This window comes from Carassius carassius, chromosome 15 (assembly GCF_963082965.1).
Source record: "Carassius carassius chromosome 15, fCarCar2.1, whole genome shotgun sequence".
NCBI lineage: Eukaryota > Metazoa > Chordata > Actinopteri > Cypriniformes > Cyprinidae > Carassius > Carassius carassius.
Window position 1 is genome coordinate 21,542,308 of NC_081769.1, and position 22,270 is coordinate 21,564,577.

Below are 22,270 nucleotides of genomic sequence, written 5' to 3' on the forward strand. Positions count from 1 at the left end.
GACAAAAAGCACAGAAAGTTTTCTGTTACCGCTTTTCTGATGACTTATACAGGTTTTTTGAAGGGAAATTAAAGACTTCTTTAAATAACTTTTTAAGACTAGGAATAAATAAAAGCAAACAATTTTGTTCTCTATGCATGTTCTCTAAATTGAAACTGATCATGAATTTATGATTAAAGCAAGTAAATATCTGACAATGGCATACAAAAAAAAAAAAAAGTTTTATTCAAAGGAAAAACTTTTCGTAACCCAGTGACAAATATCTATTCACTTGATTTTCTTACATTTATCAAAAAAAAAAAAAATCATATCTTCATCTCAAGTAATTGATATTTTAAATGGAAAAGACAAAAATGTTGAGGAAAAAAATACTAGGTATACAACATTTGAAGTCCTGGCTCTCAGAATTTAAGATGTTTAAGTGTTAAATCTGAGATTTTTGAATTTTTAAGGCCTTATTTTTTGGAGGATATAGTTGAAGCAAGTTGTAGGTGTGAATACAGTATCAAATGCTCTGGTTACATAACATGCAATAAAAGTCAATAGTGGCAAAGGTGACATTACACAGCAGCAGATCTCATTATGATGCCTGTCCATAATGAGACATTTTTCACCATTTAAGGTAGTCACAATGTGTAATGGAACTTGTAGCAGATGACATATTGATATGGGATTTTAGCATATGTTCATCTGAAATGATAGATTTTACTCTATTTACTCTGTTATTCTGCCAATACCTGTTTTTTCTTATTATATATTTTTAACACAATGAACTTAAACACACTGAAGAGCATCAATCTATTATCATCACAGTCATTAACTTTATATGGCCCAGCCACTCACCACCATAAAAGGATGTGATGTCACATACCTCTGTGATGTTACATCTTAATGTTGCTTGTTAGCAAATGTTTGTACGGTCGTGACCTGTGTGATAAAGCTAGATAAATACAATATGGAGATGATTCATATTAAAATAAGACAATGAAAACAGCATGCATGAATCAAGTGTAAAAATAAATCCCATGTTTATTGCATTAAAAATACTGCATATGTCAAAATTCACTTAAATATACCTTCCTCAGTGCTTTGATCAAAAAGGCGATCCTCTAATCAGCCAGCTTTTCCCTTGCAGCAGCATTTACAATCACAATATGAATGGTCTTGATACCGATATAAGACATTTACAGAGAGTGTGTGTTTGTGTCCAATGCTAATGTCTGTACTGAGACCAGTGGAATGTAATACACCGGACAGAATTTACAGAGAATTTTCAGCTCTAGAAACAAAGAGTTCGGAAATTCAGTTTTGGTGTGACTGTATTAGAACAATCATTGATGACAAATTTGTGTGGCAAAGTATTTAGGCACCAAAGAGATTCTGTAGGAAAAGATCAGATCAGGCAAATTGAGCATGCATGCAGCATCTCAGAGAAAGAAATCAGGGCTCCTTCCTCAAGGCATCATCTCCTCATATCCTATTTCCATGCACTGAACTGAGCAGCTGAAAAGGAATGTACTTCATCCACTTCATGTCAACTTTGAAAAGTTTGTATTTTTTGTCAAAAGTCGTTCATCTTCATTGGAGTCTGTCATTTCTCAGATAGCCCAGTGAGCCTCAAAAGGAGTTGTAAGTTGAAGTTCTGATCCAGCTGCAGAGCAACAAATGTCTGTACGGGTGTTAATGTTCACCCTGCAGAATCAAATCCCCACTCATGGTCAGTGCAAATAGAATTGTGCAAGTCTAGATCACGTAGTGTCCCACAGTGGATCCAAATGGCAAAAAAAAATCTGTCTTTTTGTCTTGTTTCCTAGTAAAAATAAAAACCCATAAAAGTCCTTCAAATACAATTACACGAGAAGGAAAACTGCATATCTCACACTATTTCTTACCCTATATAATACAAATATATAGGGTATAAACAGTGTTATATCCTTTATATTCAGAAAACATTCTCTAAAAATAAGCTTTAATATGTTATGCAATTTTTCTTCTCAAATGTATCTTGTTTTAATGACAATTATTTTTTACCACTAAACAAGAAAAAATAAAGTGTAGTCCATAAATTTGCAACCGGTCCAGCGTTTCTTTCCTGACTATACTTGGTGAGGAGCGTGGGGTTTCCCAGGGTACTGCTGTCTCCGTAAAGGCGGATGAGGGGCAGGTCTGTACATAGAAATATGACATGATCAAGATAGCACTTTTCCATAGACGATATTTAATCTCTTGTTAAAAAAGCATCTATCCTCTCACCTGGCAGGAGCAGCAGCTGATGTAGGGTTTTGCGAGTAAGATGATGAAGATGTGGCAGGTCCTGGGTGTCCCAGCAGTGGGGGTGGATGAGGATGGGATGAAGGATCCATAGGCAGTGGTTTCTTGGGAACTGGGGGTTTGGGGGGAATGGGCTTCTGAAACAGGATGAAGTCATTTTTTTTTTTTGTCTTATAAGTTCGATTTGCTATACATCATTGTTCAAAATAAAAGCAAAAGGACAGCACTGAGGGAAACAGATACTCTCAGATGTATCAGAACAAGAGCTGATTAGTATTGTTAATAGAGAGTTACACTTTCCACGCCTGTGGTGATACCTGGCGGGTAGAGAGGACAGGGTCAGGAGGGAGAGGCTTGCTTGGAGCAGCTGGTCGTGATCCTGTGGGCTGGACGTACAGTCGCAGATGCAGCCATGTGACAGAGAAAGGCAAGCGATGGGTGAGACTATCTTACTGTGCTGTTTTACTCAAATCATTGGGGATCAATCTATTCCAACATGATTTTCCCTTGATCAGAAAATGAATTTGTCCGAGACCAGACTGAATCATAGGCCATGCACTGCACAATTGATTCCTTTGATTCATCCATGCAAAAGACTGGTCAAATATCACTGTTTTCACCTTGCAGAGAGACTGGGAGAGATAAAATATATTTTATATGCACATGGGGGCAAAGACTTTTTCATAGCACTGTACTAAGCTTGAATTAAGGTTAAGGTACAGCTACCATTAAAGTAAGGTTAACACTGTTGTTTTGAAATCACCTACTCTCATAATGCTTAATATATATATAAAGTATTTCTGCAAAATGCATCACAGAAAAGTTTTTACAAATTAGTTATTATTAATAGTGATGTTTTCCAACTCCTTAATTGCTCAAATTTTATTGTGGAAGGTTTACATTAACATTTTACATGTGATAATAAATATCAAGTGATAAAATGAGCACAAAAGTAGTCTTTTTTTATTTCTTTGATGTTCAACGTTTCAATAAAGCTGTCTTCAGTTTAAAAAAAAAACAAATTAAACTGCTTGTAGTGTTGGCATATATTAACTCTTATTCACACAAGGGCACTAGGTTTTATACAACATTTTAAAATAAATCGGAAATAATTTATTTTTTAAAATGGGGTTGTGGGTTAATTTAATTTTTGGACTTTTATACATTAATTAATAAAAATGTATTACTATAAGTGATTGCCTGTGTTGTCTGTTAATGAATACTGGTTTACAAATCTAATAAGGTAATTAAGGTAAAGCTATTAATACATAAGCATTCAAGTCAACTGAACTTAACTTACAACTGGAAGTGCACATTGTGATGAATTAGATGTCAATAGAACATTTTCTTTATGGTGATATTTAAAAATATTCCAGATTACATATGACTTCTTACTCTCCCCCAGTCTGATCTCACTCCATTCACTCCCATCCACATGCACAAACCACCATCATCTTACTGTTAAACCCAATTGACAAGGACAGCAACCCACATGCAACCACACAGAGACAAGGACCACAACTAGAAACATGGAGTGAGTTTCTAAAGGTAGACACTTTGGGCCAAGACACAATAACAGACACAGTCATACACGGCAGCTAGCAGCAACTGCTCCCTCTACCTTGCACTGTATCTTGCTCTCTGAGGGGATGGGGTCAGGAGGGAGGGGTTTGGTGGGAGGGGCGGGCCAATGCCCCGCCAACTGAAGAACCAGAGAGAGCAATAAAAACCACATTGGTTTGTGCATATCACACAACTCTACATCTACCACCAGAACACCTCTATACATCTCTGTTCCTCACAAGCTTTGTGAGCAGCAATGAGATTTACCTGAGCGGGTTTAACGACAGGATCAGGTGGAAGAGGTTTAGTTGGAGCAGCAGGCCTGTTTTGGACCTAATAATAAGACAAAAGTGTTGCGGAGGGGGTAGCAGAAAGGGAGTGAACTTTTATTGTACATGCACGTTACCATAAGGAAAGTTAGCTGGTTTAGGCATGACAGTAATTGGCTGATAAACCATGGTATTGTTACAGCAGCAGATCTCAGTGAACTCCAGTAACTGTCAGATATTTTAGAAGTTTATGTGGTAAAATATGCAGTATTCATGCAGGGAAGGTTCAACAGAGGAGCAATGCATACAGTTTTACATACGTTTTACATACAGAAAACAAGAATACTAGCTGTAATTTTACTGAATCAAGCACAGTTTTTGTCATTTTTCCACGGAACGATGTTAAAGGGGTCATATGATGCGATTTAAAATTTTCCTTTCTCTTTGGAGTGTTACAAGCTCTTTGTACATGAATAAGATTTGTAAAGTTGCAAAGACTAAAGTCTCAAATCCAAAGTGGATTTTCATAAAAGTTAAGACTCTGCCACACCCCCTAAAACGGCTCATTCAAACACACCCCCACATCTCTACGTCACTATGTGGAAATATTTGCATAAACCCGCCCAAATGTTCACGCAAAGAAAAAAGGTGTGGTTTCAGTAACCGCAGTTAGTGTTGAAGCAGCCATGTCAGGGAGATGCTGTGTGTTTCTAGGCGAAAGCAAAAGCACTTTATTTGGTCTTCTGAAAGTAGATGCATTTAGGAATCTTTAAGATTACTTACAACAGCAACGCATTTTATGGATGACCGTTTCGTGAACCTAGAAGAGGAGGTCATTCTGACATTGATACGACAATCTGGCGCTTCTGAATCCGCTACTGTAAGAATGTTTTGTTATTAGTTTAAGCATTTGCTATTGAATGTTCCAATGCAGTGTTTTGCGCGCCGCGTGTGTGTGGGAGAGAGAGAGAGACAGGGTCACACAGTGGAGTCAGCTGTCTTAACCGACTGTGGCTTGTATACTGCAAACACATATGAGCTTCATCACTGCGTCTGTCACGTGACTCTGTTCCCCTTTTGGGCTTGAACTGATGGTAAAACTAAGGACATTATTTACTGTATTTACATTTATGTTGAAAGATGAAGCTCACGATTATGGAAAGGGGCGTTACATTTCTGATCAGTGCTTGTGGTGTTTGGCCAATCACAATGCACTGGGTCAGTTGGCCAATCAGAGCAGACTGTGCTTGTCAGAAAGGAGGGACTTTGTAGAATACTATGTGTTAGAGAGAGGCGGGGCATAGAGGACCTACAATAATGTACATAATGTGAAAAATAATGTGTTTTTTGAACATTAAAGCATGTCAACATATTCTGTTACACCAAATACACACAAAAAAAGATCTTTAAAAAAGCATCATATGAACCCTTTAAAAGTCACCCAGACCAACTCTGTTATCCAGGTGAAAGAGAAGGACTGTGACAACCCTCTATAACCCAATGGCTGTGTATCAGCCCTCAGTAGCTTTAAAACGGACATCTATAACTGGGGTTTTGCCTCTGTCCTACTTACTGATAAAAAAAATGAATGATCTACTACAGAGAAGCACATGATACATTCTAGGGTTGGATCATTACCAGAATGTTCACTTTGATATGATACTAGATTGTTATCTCACTATCTCTACATTTGGCAACAATTAAACAGCCTTGGGAAACAGATAAATGAGACTGCCAATATATTCATATAAAATATGATTTAACTTGTATTATTTAAAATTTGTACTTATTTTACGCTTTATTTTACAATTTTACATTTATAAATTACATCTATTCAGTGAGGATCAAAACTGATCAAAAGTCACAGTAAAGACGTTTGTTATTCTCAACTTTTCATTCAATTTGTTTGTTGAACGTTTTCAACATTGATAATAATAAGAACTGATTAATGAGCACCAAATCAGCATATTAGACTGAAGACTGGAGTAACTGGATTGCTGAAGATTCAGCATTGCCATCACAGAAATACAATACATTTTAAAATACAAAAGCGTTATTTAAATTTTAATAAAATGTACATACCATATTCACTGTATTTTTGACCAAATAAAAGCAACCTTTGGGAGCATAAGACACTTCTTTCAACAACAAAGAAGAAGTGAGAGAATCTTACAGACCTCAAACTCTAATCTAGCACCAGATTGCTTTGTCATTTCCCCTCTCTGGACATGGTGACCTCACTGTGAGCTCATTTCTATATTTCTGTACAGACTCAGTAACCCTACACCGCATTATAGAAGATCATACTCCAGTAATTGTATCACTGAGCAGCACTGTTTTTCTCTAGATCAGATTTACTGTACCTTGCTGATAGCCTGGGTGAGAGGGATGTCGCTCTGGCGGGGCCACTGGTACCTGAGCGGCTGCACCTGATCTCCATTTCGAGCATTTACAAGCTCCATGGCAGGAGTCCTGTGGGGAAAATACAATATCTTCACAATATTAACCTCAAAATAATGTTACTTTTTTCAGCATAAAGAAATTAAATATGTTACATAAATGTATACCAATATAATATCAGAGGGGAGAATTTAATGTTACAGAACAACAAGCATCTCACTATCTAAATCTACTTCACATACTGTTTTTAACAGGGAACTGGAGAACTGTGTGAGAAAAACAGCTAGCAGGGAGATACTTAACATTTAAAACTAAACAAACATTTTTTTTTCTCATCGAACCAGACCTCTGGTGTAAGAGACTCTTATGCTATAAGTACTACAGAGCACATGACCTGAGAGGAGCTTGTCAATGACAGCCAATGCTAAGCCAATAGAATAAAAAAAATGTTTTTAATTGTCATCCAAAGCCCCTGCTGGTGAGAAAGAAATGTTCAGCTATAGGATAACAGCGACTGCTACTACATGGCTTGCTTTGCACCACAAACTGAAACTCCAAATTTAGAGATACCTCTGGTTTTCCTCTTTCATACAGTATTCGATATAGGCCACCGAGACCCCACTGCACCGTGGGTAAAACACAGTAAAATAATATCATTAATGATTTACAATATGACCTATGACTGTGATGAATGATTTTATCTTTTATCTGACATTAACACCTAAGGTTGTAATTTCTGTCTGGCTGTTGTGTTTTTATGGTAGTGCTGTTTTGTTTTTTTATACAGTATGTTTCTGCCAAACTCTTAGAAATGTACTCTTTGTATTCATTTTGGTTTCATTTGTTTTAGTTTTTTTTACTTTTGAATAAAGGTTTAAATTTAATGTGGTGTAACCATCAAGCGAAAAGTTCAATAGTCCTTACACCTTGAAAACAATTTTTAATATTGATAAGCAGTTTATTAAAAGGTCAAATCCTTTATTAATTTTTAAAAGATTTTTGCCAAACTACTAAATAAGGTTTCTTTTTACTAATTTTATTCTTTTTAAAGCTTTTTCCTTTATTATGTTGTCCGGACTGTTGTTTCACCGGAACATTTATGATTTATCTTTCTCAAAAATAATTTGAATTCAGAAGTTAAAAACATGCTCATCATACTTTAAGTCAATGCAAGCTTAAATTGCATTTTTAAATGTATTTTTAAATTAATTAATTATTAGTATCTCTCCATCATGTTTCATTGCTGCTTTACACAGGCTAAGTAAACTGAGATAAATTGCTTTAATAAAGTACGTCATCTATTATCCTATTATCCTCTGAGTCATTCTGTGTTTTTCTTAGTCTTACCGGCTCTGTCGGCTCTTGTTGAAGGGGGTGTGGCCGAGGTACACAAGGCCTCGTCGACAGCGCGGGAAGCGGAGTGCGACAAACAGCAGCGAGACCGGTAACACAAACAGGAAAATGACCAGCAGAGCCACCCGCGCAGGATCTGAATCTGTATACAGACAAAAACCAGGCTAAACACTACCACGCCAATGTAATCATTGTGATTATGTGTTCATACTGAGTCCAAGTGTCTAATGAATCATTGTGTGTGTGTGGTACCTCTAGGCTCTCGTGCAGGGCCGCTGTCCACACTGCCACCGGTCCCAGAGTATCTGCAGTCAGGAGGAGCCCAGCCTTCGTCACAGTGACAGTTCTTATTACTGTTACACACCTACACAAAGACACAAAACAGGGAAAAATAACATGAATTAGAATTTTATTTTTAAATGTTTATCATTCTCTGAAGTGGCAGTGTCCCTCCCCCCTCCTCACCCCGTGGCCATTGCACTTCCTGCGGCATTCCTCAACACCAAACATGGACACGTCCCGGCACTTTTGGTCTACACATGCCTGAGAAAACAATGTTACATTAAATCAAACAGGAAATAAATTTAATACAAATTTCAAATATGTTCAGGAGCATAAATAAATATTATTTATTTAATAATTTATAATATTTATTATTGTAAAATATTAGTATTTAGAATAACTGTTTCTATTTCAATATATGTTACAGTGTTTTCTTTTTCTTTTCTTTTTTGTAATTTATTTCTTTTGATGGGAAAACTGAAATTACAATAGTTCAGTCTTCAGTGTCACATGATCCTTTAAAATACATTCTAAAATGCTGATTTGTGCTCAAGATAGTACTATAACATAATATGTGACCCCGGACAACAAAACTAGTCATAAGGGTCAATTTTAATTGAATAAATAATCTTTCCATTGATGAATGGTTTCTTAGGATAGGACAATATTTGGCCGAGATACAACTATTTGAAAATCTGGAATCTGAGGGTGCAAAAAAAGCCAAATATTGAGAAAATTGCCTTTAAAGTTGTCCAAATGAAGTTATTAGCAATGCAAATTACAAATCAACTTATCAAAAAAAATCAATCATTTTAAGCCATATAATGTATTTTTGACTTGCTACAAATATACCTGTGCTACTTAACACTGGTTTTATGGTCTAGGGTCACATATAATGATTTGTGGAAACCATTTTATTTAATTTTTTTCAGGATTCTGTGATGGAAAAAACAAACATCAACAACAAAAATCTTCCTAATTCTCTTCCTATGGTAAGAAAATCTCTTATTATGGAATTCAGCAGACACTCCTAAAAATACACATAAAAACCTAATGTACACTCACCTTGTTGGGTCCACAGGCCGTCCCCTGGGACACCATGGCTGGGTCCGAAACATCGTCACCCAGATTAAAATAGGCGCCCCGGCAGGTAAAGTCACTCTGGTTCAGTTTGACCGTTGTGATCAGAATCTCAACGTTGGAGCCCAGCAGAGGACGCTCATTTCCACCCTGACACTGGATCCTACCACAGCGCACGTCCCTAAACAAAACATAGCACATTAAGAACAAAGATTGCAATCATATTTCCATTAGGTCAGATGTAAATGGATGTAAACAACATCACAGCACAGTTTTGTTGTAACTGTGCTTCCACAGTATATGCAAATAAATCACAAAACAGACAGTTGGATAATAAACATTTTAGGAAACAATCATGATCATATCAGTGCTTGGAAATGATCAGATTTCAGGCTACAAGTCCTCACCATTTTAAACAGGGGATGTAGGAAAGGTTGGGCATCTGGCCACAGTTTCCGTATTTATTGCCCTGCTTGTTCACAGAGGAGAAGCAGATGGGTGGAGCGTGGGTGGAGTCTTGGAAGGGGGGGAGAGAAAAGAGATTAGATCTAGATTCTAGATGAGAATCATCAGATTTATCATTGTGAAGCATGTGACACTCACTCGGTCCCCAGAGCATTTGGCACTGCTCGTCCAGACTGGCACATATGCCGCTGTAGCAGTACGAGGACCCATCCTTGCATAACTCTCCGTTCTGCAGAAACACATTAGGAGGACAGTAGGGCGATGTGCCAGTGCAGTACTCTGGCAAATCACAGTCTCCTAACGGCTCCCGACAAACGGACCCGGCCACACGCAGCTGTTGGGAAAGATGTGGTTAGGATGCAGTGAGAGAGTGGCGTTACCTGCGCATGTTTATGTGTATTATCAAATGCACCTTTACAAACCTTGCAGTTCTCACAGCAGATACCATCAGAAGAGCACTGGGCCCCGGGAACAAGTTTACATGTGCTGGCATTGCAGCAAGGGTCATTACATTCCTGAATACACACACACACAGACAGGAAGCAGATTACAGAGGTGACATTTGTTTTACAATCCTATAGGCTAACATGTTTGGACAGTGAATTTGTCATCAAATTCTTAATAGCCCTGATGATTAGGGGAGGGAGTCGTTTTTAATCTAACGAGTCTCGATTTTGAATCGGATTTAAAATCGTGGCCTAGTGGTTAGAGAGTTTGACTCCTAACCCTAGGGTTGTGGGTTCGAGTCTCGGGCCGGCAATACCATGACTTAGGTGCCCTTGAACAAGGCATCGAACCCCCAACTGCTTCCTGGGCACTGCAGCATAAATGGCTGCCCACTGCTCCGGGCGTGTTTTCACGATGTGTGTGTGTGTTCACTGCTGTGTGTGTGCACTTTGGATGGGTTAAATGCAGAGCACTAATTCTGAGTATGGGTCACCATACATTGGTGATACATGGAATACATGGAATACACCATACATGGAATTTCTCACAGTGGGTCAAAATTGCATTGTGGAGAGAAATAAAAACACAAATAAGTACATCAGTGTAAATTTGATTATATTAAGAAATACATGTAAAATACTTGTAAATAATATAAAACTATATTTTTAACTATATAAATACATCTTAGCTTAATTTCCCGCACTCCACAACAAATCCTTTAAAGTCAACAGTATTTAGAATAGAATATGAATTAAAATATATAGCAAACATAAATTATATTAACATTATAATCAACATTTATTATAACCACTATGCTTAAACAAATATATTAAAAGTGAAAGATGATAAAAATGTGACTGATTCACAGAGAATACAGTACTTCGAGTCTCAATTTTTTTTTCTAACCTTATTAAATGTAAATAATTAAATGGAATTAAATGTAAAAGGTGTTTTCTTACATCCAGTAGGCCGCAGTCACACTCCTCTCCTTTCTCCACGTATAGGTTCCCACAGCGTGGCCCTCCCAGAAGCCTCTCCGGCTGAGGCACGTTAAACAGACACATTCCACCACCATGCAGTAGACTGAGAGAGAGATCCCGTTCACTGCAGCTGCTGAAGAGCTGACCGGGCATAAACCTGCACATGAGAGCATTTACTGCATACCGCATGATTTATCACCAGCACTATATTATCAGACTGTAACAAACGCTCACCCAGTGGAGGGCTCCATGATGCAGCCCCCGAGCCGAGGCTCGTTCTGGCACTGGCAGCGCCTGTCGGCTGTATCGTGACTCATTCCCAGGTTGTGACCCAACTCATGTGCCACCGTTGACGCCACACCTAACACACTCACCAGGTGATCCTACAGTACAGGAAACATGGGTTAGTACTAAAACAATACTTTTTTTAGCGCATAAAGACCCAAATTAACCAAAAGATTTCTCTCACCACATTCACTCCCCCTGACCGATCCTTTGAGCACATGGAGGACTGCGATGCCATGCCGACTGTCGTCCCATCAAATGATTCACCCCTAACATATAAAAGCACATTACGATTTACCATAATAAATCTGATCAACTGGTGCCTATTTTTCCTCAATGCATCTGGACCTACATGATGAGCTGTGCGTTGTCATGCCGTAGTCGTGGTAGAAGCTCCCTGGTCCTCCAATCCAGGAAGCGGTTTAGAGTTTCAGTGGGATTTTTATCCACTTTAATTTTGTCCTGGTCACTCCAGATCTCCAAACCCAGCAGAGCCACACGTACATTCAGCGGCCGGTAGAACTGAGACAGAGAGACAGCCAGTGATTTAGACAAGTATATTTACTTCAGTATATGTATAGTGGCAAGCAGTGTTGTTATTATTAACTAAAACTATAACTAGTAACAACTGTCTTGATACAATATAGATATCAGATGGAATATTAGAAATGTAGATTTGGCAACTAACTGAAATAAAAAGGTGGACGTACTAAAATGAATAATGATAAAATTTCAATCAAAATAAATTCCTAAACTGTGACTTGTATGCTTTGAAATTATTATTATTATTATTTTATTTTTTAAAGAAAGGAATTAATATTTTCATTCAGCAAGGACTTATTAAATTTTTTTAAAATGACAATAAAAAACATTTATAACGTTGCAAAATATATTTATTTAAAAGAAATATTGAATCCTAAAAACTATTTTTAAATAGCACAACTGTTTTCAACATTGATAATAATTAATGTTTCTAGGAGCGCCAAATCATGTGACAATAAAGACTAGTATTATATAAAAAATTCAGCATTGATATTTTGAATTCATTCAGTAATATTACTGTTTTCACGTTACTTTTGATCAAATAAATGTAGCCTTGGTGAGTCTAGTCTAGTAAATCGTACAATTTTGATCAGTATAGAAAATAAAACTTACCCAGTCTACTTGGTTTGCCACATCCAACATGCGGTAGATTACGGTTTTATTATTCTTCTGATAATTCAGATACTGTGAGGAAGAAACTGAAACTCAAAACTCGAACCTTAAATATTCATATATTTAGACTGTAAAGCAATTAAGAGTAGATGTGATGCAGTATATATACCAGTAGAGGGAGCAACTATCTCACAGCTCTCTCTCTCTCTCTCTGTGTGTGTGTGTGTGTGTGTGTGAGTGTGTGTGTGTGTGAGAGAGAGAGACAGAAATTCGTCTACTCTCTTACCTCTTTATGATCCGCCACCAGCACCAGCTCAATATATTTGGTCTCTGAGAGAATGTCTCTCTTACTCTGTCACACAGCAGCAGAAAAGGATTATGACAACAATCAAACAAATGCCATACCTATAAATAGATTCCACAGTAAACACACACAGCCTGCTCACCCTGTGTGTGTGTGTAATGATCTGAATGGGAGGAACAGAGGTATGCGACACTCCACACTCTCTAGACTCGGATGCTTGCGGATGTGTCGGGTAGATCACATGCATCCATCCTTCGTCCATGTCTCCACTCCTTTCCTCTTCTTTTACATGGTTTTCTTCCTCAGGAAGCAGCTCAAAGCTCAGTGTGGCGTTAATGACTATCACTCCCCTGCGGAGAGAAAGAGAAGTGTCATGAATCAACATTACTAACACAGACCGAACATCATGTTAACACACACATCTGATTCAAACATGTGGTAAATGTATATTCATTAGTTAATGCTAAAGACTTGAATTGTTACAAAATGTTTCTATTTCAAATACTGTTCTTATAACCCTATTTTAAAAATGTATCATCAATTCCACAAAAATACAGCATATCTGTTTTCAACACTGACAATAATGGGAAATGTTTCATTAGCACCAAAACAGCATATTAGAATTATTTCTGAGGGATCATGTGACTAAAGACTGGAGTATTGCTGCTGAAAATCCAGCTTTGCCATCACTTGGTGAGCACAAGGGGGTTCTTACCGACCCCAAACATGTGAACTGTAATGTATGTGCTTCCTGTGTAATCTGTGTTGATTATTAAGGTAATTCACTATCTTTCTGACTAAGTAACAACTCCATGACCTCTGAAATCTAAGTCAGTCTACTAATAAACTGATTTTTTGAAAGTTTAGCAATGAGCATAATTGGGTAAATTCTCTCATAGGATGTGGTAAGATCTGAAACATGTAAAGCAATATTACCGTAACCCAGAGCAGGAGCTGAGAGCCACACGGGACTGAGGGTAACCTTGCACTGAACCATGATAGTAACAATGCGTCTGTCACAGAAACAAATCGACATTAAGGTGAATAAATAACTGCAACATTCCAAAAATAGAGTTGTTAAATAAATGTGCACTAGTGTACAAACTCACCACTGGGTTCTCCTTCATGGATACCCCTGTTCCATTTGGCAGATAGTAGAACACGTTAGGCGGCTTTGGCAAAAGATCTCTGCAAGCAGACAAAAGTTCAGATATGATGATGATTTATATAACTTCATTAGATACTGATTATACACACAGGAAATTACTTACTGGTTTTTCTCCAGTTCCAAGATATACAAGCTGCTTCCCACTTGTAAACCACACAGCAATCTGTCAGGGTGACCATTCTGGAGAGAATGAGACAGAGACAGATTTCATGTTTTTGTTACACAGAGATGTAACAAGGCCTATTTATAAGCCCTCCTGCTCCACGTCAGCAAAATGCTACAAATAACTCTTTATTCATTTGAGTGCATTATTCATATCAGTGCATATGAGATCATGTTTTCTTCATGCAGAAACATATTTTGTGTTAAACCTACACTTTTTAATATATAAAAAACGCTTTTGACCCGGTAAGACTTCAGTGTCCCTTTATTGACAAAAATGAATAGTTTTAATTAATATTTTGGTAATAAATATGAATGCTTGCTAACTCATATCATCACATTATTTGTGCAATGTGATTTTATAACCATTACTGAACTAAAAAATAATTGTGAGTGGAAAACAGACACAGTAGCACAGAAAGATTCGAAATGTTATGAGTTAATCTATAATTGAATCTGCTTTATACATTTAACAAAGCAGAAAGAAAATCTTTCCAAGTACCCTGAACTTGTATACACCTCTGATTTGGAATCACTGCATCAGCACATGGTCGAGGAAAAGATGGGTTCTCTGACAGGGTAAAATTTAGCTTGATTTTAGAGGGTGAACTGGGCTATAAACAGACTTCCTCTCCTCCATACTCTTTCTGAGCCTTTCTCTCATCTCACTTCCTATTCTAAGCACCTTTTCCTGCTGTTCTGTCACATCCCTTTGGCTCGCACACACATTCAGCAGCCTGATGAAAAAGTGAAACCCCACTCAGCTTCCTGTTATACCTCTGCTGCTGTTTCCTGCTTTTCTCCAATGTGCTAATGGAAACAGCTTACTTTATTGACCCCTCCTTCTCTCAACCAATAAAAGCTGGTTTGTCTGACTTCGAACCGGCATCTCTCTTTCCCTGCTGGTCATTGTAAGTTAGACATCTCTCACAGCAAACTGACTTTAAAAGGTAAGGTTACGTCTTTTTTTATGGAAGTCCAAGCAGGCTAAATTCTCTCTTTTGTTAAAGGCAATTCTGAACTGTTAGAGTAACACACACTTAAACTGATGAAATGCTAATGCCACATTAGAGCAAAAGATGAAACATTACAGAGCAGAAAAGAATAAACAACCAAAAAAAAAAAGAATCAAAGAAATTATGAGAAGTGATAGTAAAAGAAGAGCCTAGAGATTTTGCCGAGATTTTTAGGAGACTTCCAAGCATGTGGAGTGAAGGTCAAGTTTACTCTCAAGAGTATCTGGATGTAGCTCAAATAGCTTGAGTGAAAATATTGATTTTGTCATGATATTTGTGAATAGATTCCTATTGATTTTTTAATCTATGCTCTTCAGCAGCAGTGCAACCCTAGCAAAAGAAGTCATATTTGAACCCAAGTTTGCCCCAAATAATGGCAGGAAACTTGCATGTTGTCCACGTGGCTGTGTGCAACGGAGAGTGTTGACCGGAAGCCCAAATTACAAACAAATGACTTTTTTTAAACAGGTTCATTTTAGTGAATCAAAAACATACAGGGCAACCACAATCACAGCCAGATTCACAAACGAATAACTTGTTTCAACTGGCCTTTTTAATTAATCATTTAGAATCACCCACAAACTCATCTCTTAAATAATCAGCAATTGAACTAGATTCTGTTTAGTGTTTGAAAAAAAAGTGTTTATGCCAAGTTACAAAGGATTCTTTAAAGGGATACTCCACCCCAAAATTAAAATGTTGTCATTCATCACTTACCCCCATGTCGTTCCAAACCCCTAAAAGCTTTGTTCATCTTCGGAACACAATTTAAGATATTTTGGGAAAAAAACTGGGAGGCTTGTGACTGTCCCATAGACTGCCAAGTAAATTGCACTGTCAAGGTCCAGAAAAGTATGAAAAGCATCCTCAAAATAGTTCATCTGCCATCAGTGGTTCAACCGTAATGTTAGAATACTTTTTGTCTCTCTATATCACCATATGCTGCGTATGCTTTTCTGTGTCACAAGGATGTGCTGTTTCTACATGTATTTATGCTTTGATTTGAAAGAAAACAGTGCATCCTTGTGGCGCGGCTGACACAGAAGAACATACGCTGCATAAAGTGATATGGAGAGACACAGAGGAGACTGCTGACAAAGGAATTGTTGAATAAAGTCGTTATCTTTGTTTTATTCGCGTACGAAAAGTGTTCCCGTCGCTTCATAACATTATGGTTGAAACACTGATGGCAGAAGGACTATTCTGATGATGCCTTTCTTACTTTTCTGGATTTTGAGTGTTATTTACTTGGCAGTCTATGGGACAGTCACAGCCCTCTGGTTTTCATCCAAAATATCTTAAATTGTGTTCTGAAGATGAATGAAGCTTTTACAGCTTTGGAACAACATTTTCATTTTGTGGTGGAGTATCCCTTTAATAATTTATAGGAATAACTGAGAATTTCTTTCATATGTAAGCAAAATATAACAACATAACAGACTTAAATACTCAAAAGAATCAGAATCCTGTGCAGTCAGGAATTTGCTAATATAGAAGTTGTGAATATGAAACTGAATTCAGGATATCAGGACATGAATATCGATAGCCAGTCCTAATCCTAATAATTTCCTAGTTAGTTTCTTTTTTAAAATCTAACTTCATATGTTATTATTACAGTGGCCTTCTTAGATTGATGTAAACTAACATTAAATTGCTTTTGGCAAGTATTTAAAGGCTGCATCACCTACAACAGTAGCTGAAAACAATGCATTAATAGCTGTTGGGTTACTGGTTTACTAACATTATTTTCCCTGCCTGCATGGAAAGTTGTTTCTGAGGTGGAGCAAGTTATTATTTTTTGATTAAAAGTTACAATGACAAAATTTTCTTTACATAACACGAATCAAGAATGCGCAAAAGCACCAGGAATCTAGGAAAGTAAACAGGGTCAATTTTGATTTCATGTCTCAAGTACAAGAGGTTGTGCTGAAATCCTGGATGGATGTCAGACCTCCTACAGCTCTCTCAGATCTCATCCAGTCTCTTGCGAAAGCTTCAAATGCTCTGAAAGATCTTGTGGAGTTGCTGAAAAGGTTCACCAAAAGGTCATGAGACTGACATCTCAAGAGCATCACTCTCTAGCCACATCTGCAGTCATTTACTGAGCTGCACAACACACCCATACAAGCACTTTCTCTTAAGATTGAACCTCTGGGCTGTTCACAAAAACATTCAACCAACAATACTGTTCCAGCATTGTTCATGTTTCCTGCAAAACCACAGGCATATATTTGTAGACTATACATTTATTGCTATCAGATGGTTCTTGTGAGCGCATTTACTATGAACTGCTGGGAACAGACTGCAGTTCACTGGGAATGGGTGGATCGCTTGTCTCTGAACAACCAGGGCCAAGTCAAACTAGTGACTGAGGCAAAGATGAAAAAGAGGGTTGGAATGTGTGTACTTTTCAAATAGACATCCCATGTGCCAGAAACAAAACTGGAGGGTTTTCATTCACTTTTGGTCATTGTTTTATGTTTAATATTATGAAGCAAGCGTGTGAGAGAAATAAGTTATGAGGTGGAGGCAGAGTGGAGATCTTTATTCGTGCACCTAAAACTCCAAACTTTTACAAAACGCCTGCCACTTCCATCCTCAGTGTCTCAGAGTACATTCCTTCATACCCGACTAATTTTTCTCTAGCCCCCTTTTTTCTGAACATTCTTCAAAATCATCCAGATATCTTAATGACTTCAAAAGACTTGGAAATTACCATTTACGAACCCCTTTTTTTATATGATTTTAAAACTGTTGTGGTACCAAATGGGAATTAAATATTAAATAAGCTTTTTGTGTTCTTTTAAAGAAACAAAGTCATGCAGGTTTGGAACGACATGAAAGTAAGGAAATGATGACACATTTTTATTTTTTAGGCAAACTATCCCTTTAAGCACTCCATCCCTGAATACTCATTACTGCTTCTCTCTTTCCCCCATCTTTCCCCTTTTCTTTTCTCTGCCTCAGCCAATCTGTTCTCCTCTTTCTCCCTCTATTCTGTTATTGCTTTCTGCTCCGCCATTTCTCCCCCTCTTTATAAGCCTCTCTTTTTCAGTCTGAGGTAATTTCCCTGAGCACATGCAATGACCTCAGCAGCTGATGAATGCTGGGTGGGGTACTTTTACTGAGGCTAGCTGAGTGTGATGAAGAAACGGAGCATAAGAGAAGGGGTGAAGGATGAGAACTGCATCAGAACTCATGGTTTGCCTGTGCCTTAGCCTTGGCCCATTTGAGTCCTGCTCATATTCTCTAAAAAAAAAAAAAAAAGAACCAACTTATATGAGCCATTCACACCAGTATGTTTTTGATTTCCTCATAAAAGTCATTCACTCAGGAAACAGTTTTCACTGGTAGCAATGTATGTTTTACGCTACAAAGTGCATGGGAACACCATCCGAGTGCTCCATCCACATTGGTGGAAAATGCATGTAAATGGAACTAAACATCATGAATGGAAATGTTTTAAATGAATCTGGTTGCTAGCCCTAGAAGCCACTATATTTAATTGTGGTTGAGGTAAATAAAACTGTGGGATATGACTACACAGATTAAACTCTATTAGGGGGCCATAAGAGATTTCTTATGGAGTGACACTCAGAAAATTACTTTATTAAGACAAGTTTTAAAATAAAGTCGATTTAGAATGACATGAGGGTGAGTACATGATCTTCATTTTTGGGTGAACAATCCCTTTAAACTGTATAAGCCATTTTCAGGTTTTAGATGAGATGAACACTCTCTAATTGCAATATTAATATAATTTGAGTTCCAGTAAGTGGGTGGTGGATGGCTTGAGGCCAACAGTTTATAACCAACAGACTGTATTCATTGGTGTACACACACACACACACACACACATACATACATAAAAACACACACACCCAAGCCATTTGCACTCGCCTTTCCTTTCCATGGCAAAACAGGCTATAAACAGACCATGGTTGCTTCAGTTTTTGTTATTCAACCAGGCACAGAGGGGCTGTGTATGACAAAATAAATGAATCAGCTTATAGCCCAGGGAGCATTTTGTATATATATATATATATATATATCACACTGTTGGGAGAAGTGACATCGTGACAATTATGAGACAGTGAATGAGTAATTGAAGTTCAAGAGAGAGAGGTGGGTTTGGTGTCTGTATCTGTCCTGTCCTGGAGGGAGAATGTAGGTGTGTTGAAATATTCAGCTGGAAATTTCCTGCCATAAAGTATGAGGAACTAGAGGCAGCATTAAGGGGATGGACACTTCCTGTGCCGCTGAGAGCAAGTCTGTATTCATGTCCTGCTAAATTCCCCCATTCCACACACACACACACACACACACTTTTATTACTAGTTCCAGTAAGGAATTTGATCCACACAGGCATGAAATGTCAATCAATTCAACATGCTACTTTACTGTGATTCATTTTTTCTGTTCTCAGACAGTGCAAAAACTCACCTGTAAAACCTCACTCAGGCTTCTCCTAAGACCATTGACAAAAGCAAACGGCCTTGTCTTTGCCAGAGGCTTCAGTTCTCTTCTATGACTAGTGACTGTAGGAGATAAAGAAAACTAGTTTTTAAAATTCCTATCGTCTTATGAACTGTCATACACAAAATGTGCCAATTTCCCTGGTTAATTTCAAAGGCTTTTGGCATCATAAATATTTTATAACAAGAATATCTACAACATTTTTGCATACAACAAACCATTCATCGCTACTTAAGCAAACCAACTTGTGCTTAGAAAAACTTTTAGTAGTTTTTTGGTCGTAAATGTATATATTAAGTGCTAGATAACATTGTAGGGCCAAGGTGAAAGTTCATAGCATGCCATGTCATAACATTAAGAATTTTATACAAAGAAAAAACTTTGATTTTATTGTGAAAAAAATAATAATAATAAATAAAACATTGTGTGGTAATTATTTCAAACTGCTTACTGAAAATGAGTCAGAATGAAAGAGGGGTTAATCTGTTCAACTTTGAAAAGTCTGTTTTTTGTTTGTTTGTTTTTTTGTTGTTGTTGTTAATGCAACCTAAATACTTGGGTAATTACTGGTTATTGTTTTGGCTAATGTTTCCAACATTTTCCCTGAATGTCAAATTTGGTGAAACTAACAAAGATAGATAAGTTATGTTTCTGTTTGTAAGATTCTATCTTCCATTATTTATTATTAACCTATCAGTTTCAAAGAATTAAAGATGGGTTGATGAAAGGTTGTGTTTTTCTCTAATAATGCATGTTCATTTCAGAGTGTTAGAACAGTTTTGCTCACACTCATACACCTAACAGGAACACACTTGTGAGTAATAACCACTATAAAGGCTAGCTGTGCAGTGAGGGCAGCTGTTGTTCTGTCTGTGACTGACAGCTGTGCTGGAGCATGTACGCAAAGCACTGTTTGCAGGGCCTCTAAACTGAATCAGAAGCAACAGATACAATCTGGTCAGTCTGGTTCGAACAAATAGCTGGAACTAGGAGCCAAAAATGACAAAACTTGCGGAGATGACATTATAGCTCTAGCATTCTCAACAAACTATTTAATTTACTTGGAAACAAGTCAGTACTGGAAATCCTGAAGGGAATGAGTGAGCATTTTGGAAGTGTAATGGCTTTTACAGAATAAGCTTTTTTTTTTTTTTTTTTTTTACAGCAGCCCAGATCGAAGAGCAATTATGATCATGAATGAACAGTCCTACATTATACTGTTTGAGCAGTTGACAAACATTGAGCCTGTGATTAGGTGGGTAAAAGATAGTCTGCTGTTAAGACTATTTAAGAACAGAGCCTGTGACTTATCTAGACTAAAATAGCTGAGCTGTCCACTGTGTTTCTGTGTTTTTGGTTTTTTAGTGTCTACAGAAGAAATATTTTGGGTTTCCCCAACCAACCCTTATGATAATTAACCATGGTTTTACTACAAAAAAAAAATAATAATAATTATAATAAAAAATCCCTTGCCACTGTAGTTAAATCATTGTAACCATGATCATTTGTAATAAAACTGTGGTTATACAAATGGTAGTCAATACACCACAAAACACGGTTACTTCACGTTTGCTATAATAAAACCATGGTTAATTTTCATAAGGGAAATAACATATTAGTGAACAGTTCTTAAAAGGACCATTTCTTTCCTTAGTTTGAAGAATATCCACATCTATCATCTAAAGAACCTTGTGTGCAATGAAAAAGTTCAATGGGTGTTAAATGTTCTTTAATTAACCAAATAAATAATGTTTATCTCTTCTTGTTTGACTGGTTTACAAACAAAACAGAGCATTATATGTTAAGTTTTAGAAGCAAATGTATAATTATTCCTAACTGCCTTTATGCAACAATTACCATGCAATATTCAAAGCAGAGCATCTCATACCATTGTGAAAGGAGTGAGTTATCCGTGTGAAGCTGCTGTCATCCCTGTTTAGGGTCAGAGTTAAGGTCCCCCTGAACATCATGAGCGGGGTGCCTTCAAACAGAAGAACAGTGACGAGAGCTCGCCAAAAACACCTGAACAACTGATGATGGTGCTTCATGGTTCAGTGACGCATTGAGCTGTCTCTTATTTGAATTCAAGTAGAGAAGCGAATCAGTACACTTGTTAAAAACAGTCACGCGCTTCGCGTTAAAACGGCCCGCGGTCAGACGATGTCACACGTGAAGGCGCACCTGGCAATTCACCTGCTGCCGGACGCAGAACTACAGTCCGTTGTGAACGAGTGTCCTCGGCCCAGTGTGAGTTCTGTCAGGACAACCCACATCCTGCTGAAAACATCAGTTCAGTCCCAGCAATAACAATGGCTACTCTGTTTCGCTTAGATACAGAGGCGTCGCTTATAATGATCACCTTGTAGAAAACGCTTTCTCTATGAGGAGGGTCGCATAGCGCGCAATCCGTCCGATCGCCCGTGTTAAACTGAAGCAGTATAATCGCATTTCTCAGTGTGTCCAACCAGATGGGATTTCCTCTTTCGCGTTAACTCTTTGCTGACCGGTCTGATTCAAATCCTCGCCAGAGTGATTATATACGCATTGGTTCTTCTTTAACAGCTGGAATAATAAAGAAAAATTCTGGGCGTAGC

General features: G+C 37.6%; 1 protein-coding gene across 7 annotated transcripts; it reads right to left on the reverse strand.

Moving 5' to 3' along the window:
- Window positions 1-1,004: 1,004 nt before the first annotated feature.
- Window positions 1,005-22,186, reverse strand: adam15 (ADAM metallopeptidase domain 15). 7 transcript variants are annotated; one of them, XM_059567962.1, is made up of 25 exons: window positions 21,565-22,186; window positions 19,644-19,738; window positions 14,126-14,202; window positions 13,964-14,042; window positions 13,791-13,867; window positions 12,997-13,204; window positions 12,837-12,902; window positions 12,551-12,622; window positions 11,748-11,917; window positions 11,580-11,664; window positions 11,345-11,493; window positions 11,090-11,267; window positions 10,106-10,198; window positions 9,822-10,017; window positions 9,626-9,734; window positions 9,204-9,399; window positions 8,322-8,399; window positions 8,109-8,220; window positions 7,851-7,998; window positions 6,467-6,575; window positions 4,102-4,167; window positions 3,893-3,973; window positions 2,589-2,657; window positions 2,254-2,405; window positions 1,005-2,166 (listed from the first exon to the last, which is right to left on the reverse strand). In XM_059567962.1, the coding sequence occupies exons 1-25, from the start codon at window positions 21,722-21,724 to the stop codon at window positions 2,097-2,099; spliced, it is 2,895 nt and encodes a 964-aa protein (XP_059423945.1). In that variant the 5' UTR covers window positions 21,725-22,186; the 3' UTR covers window positions 1,005-2,096. The 7 variants fall into 7 exon arrangements, with proteins under 7 accessions (XP_059423945.1, XP_059423944.1, XP_059423947.1 ...); XM_059567961.1 differs by having other exon boundaries at window positions 2,254-2,408; window positions 21,565-22,185; XM_059567964.1 differs by lacking the exon at window positions 3,893-3,973 and having other exon boundaries at window positions 21,565-22,185.
- Between the last annotated feature and the right edge of the window lie 84 nt (window positions 22,187-22,270).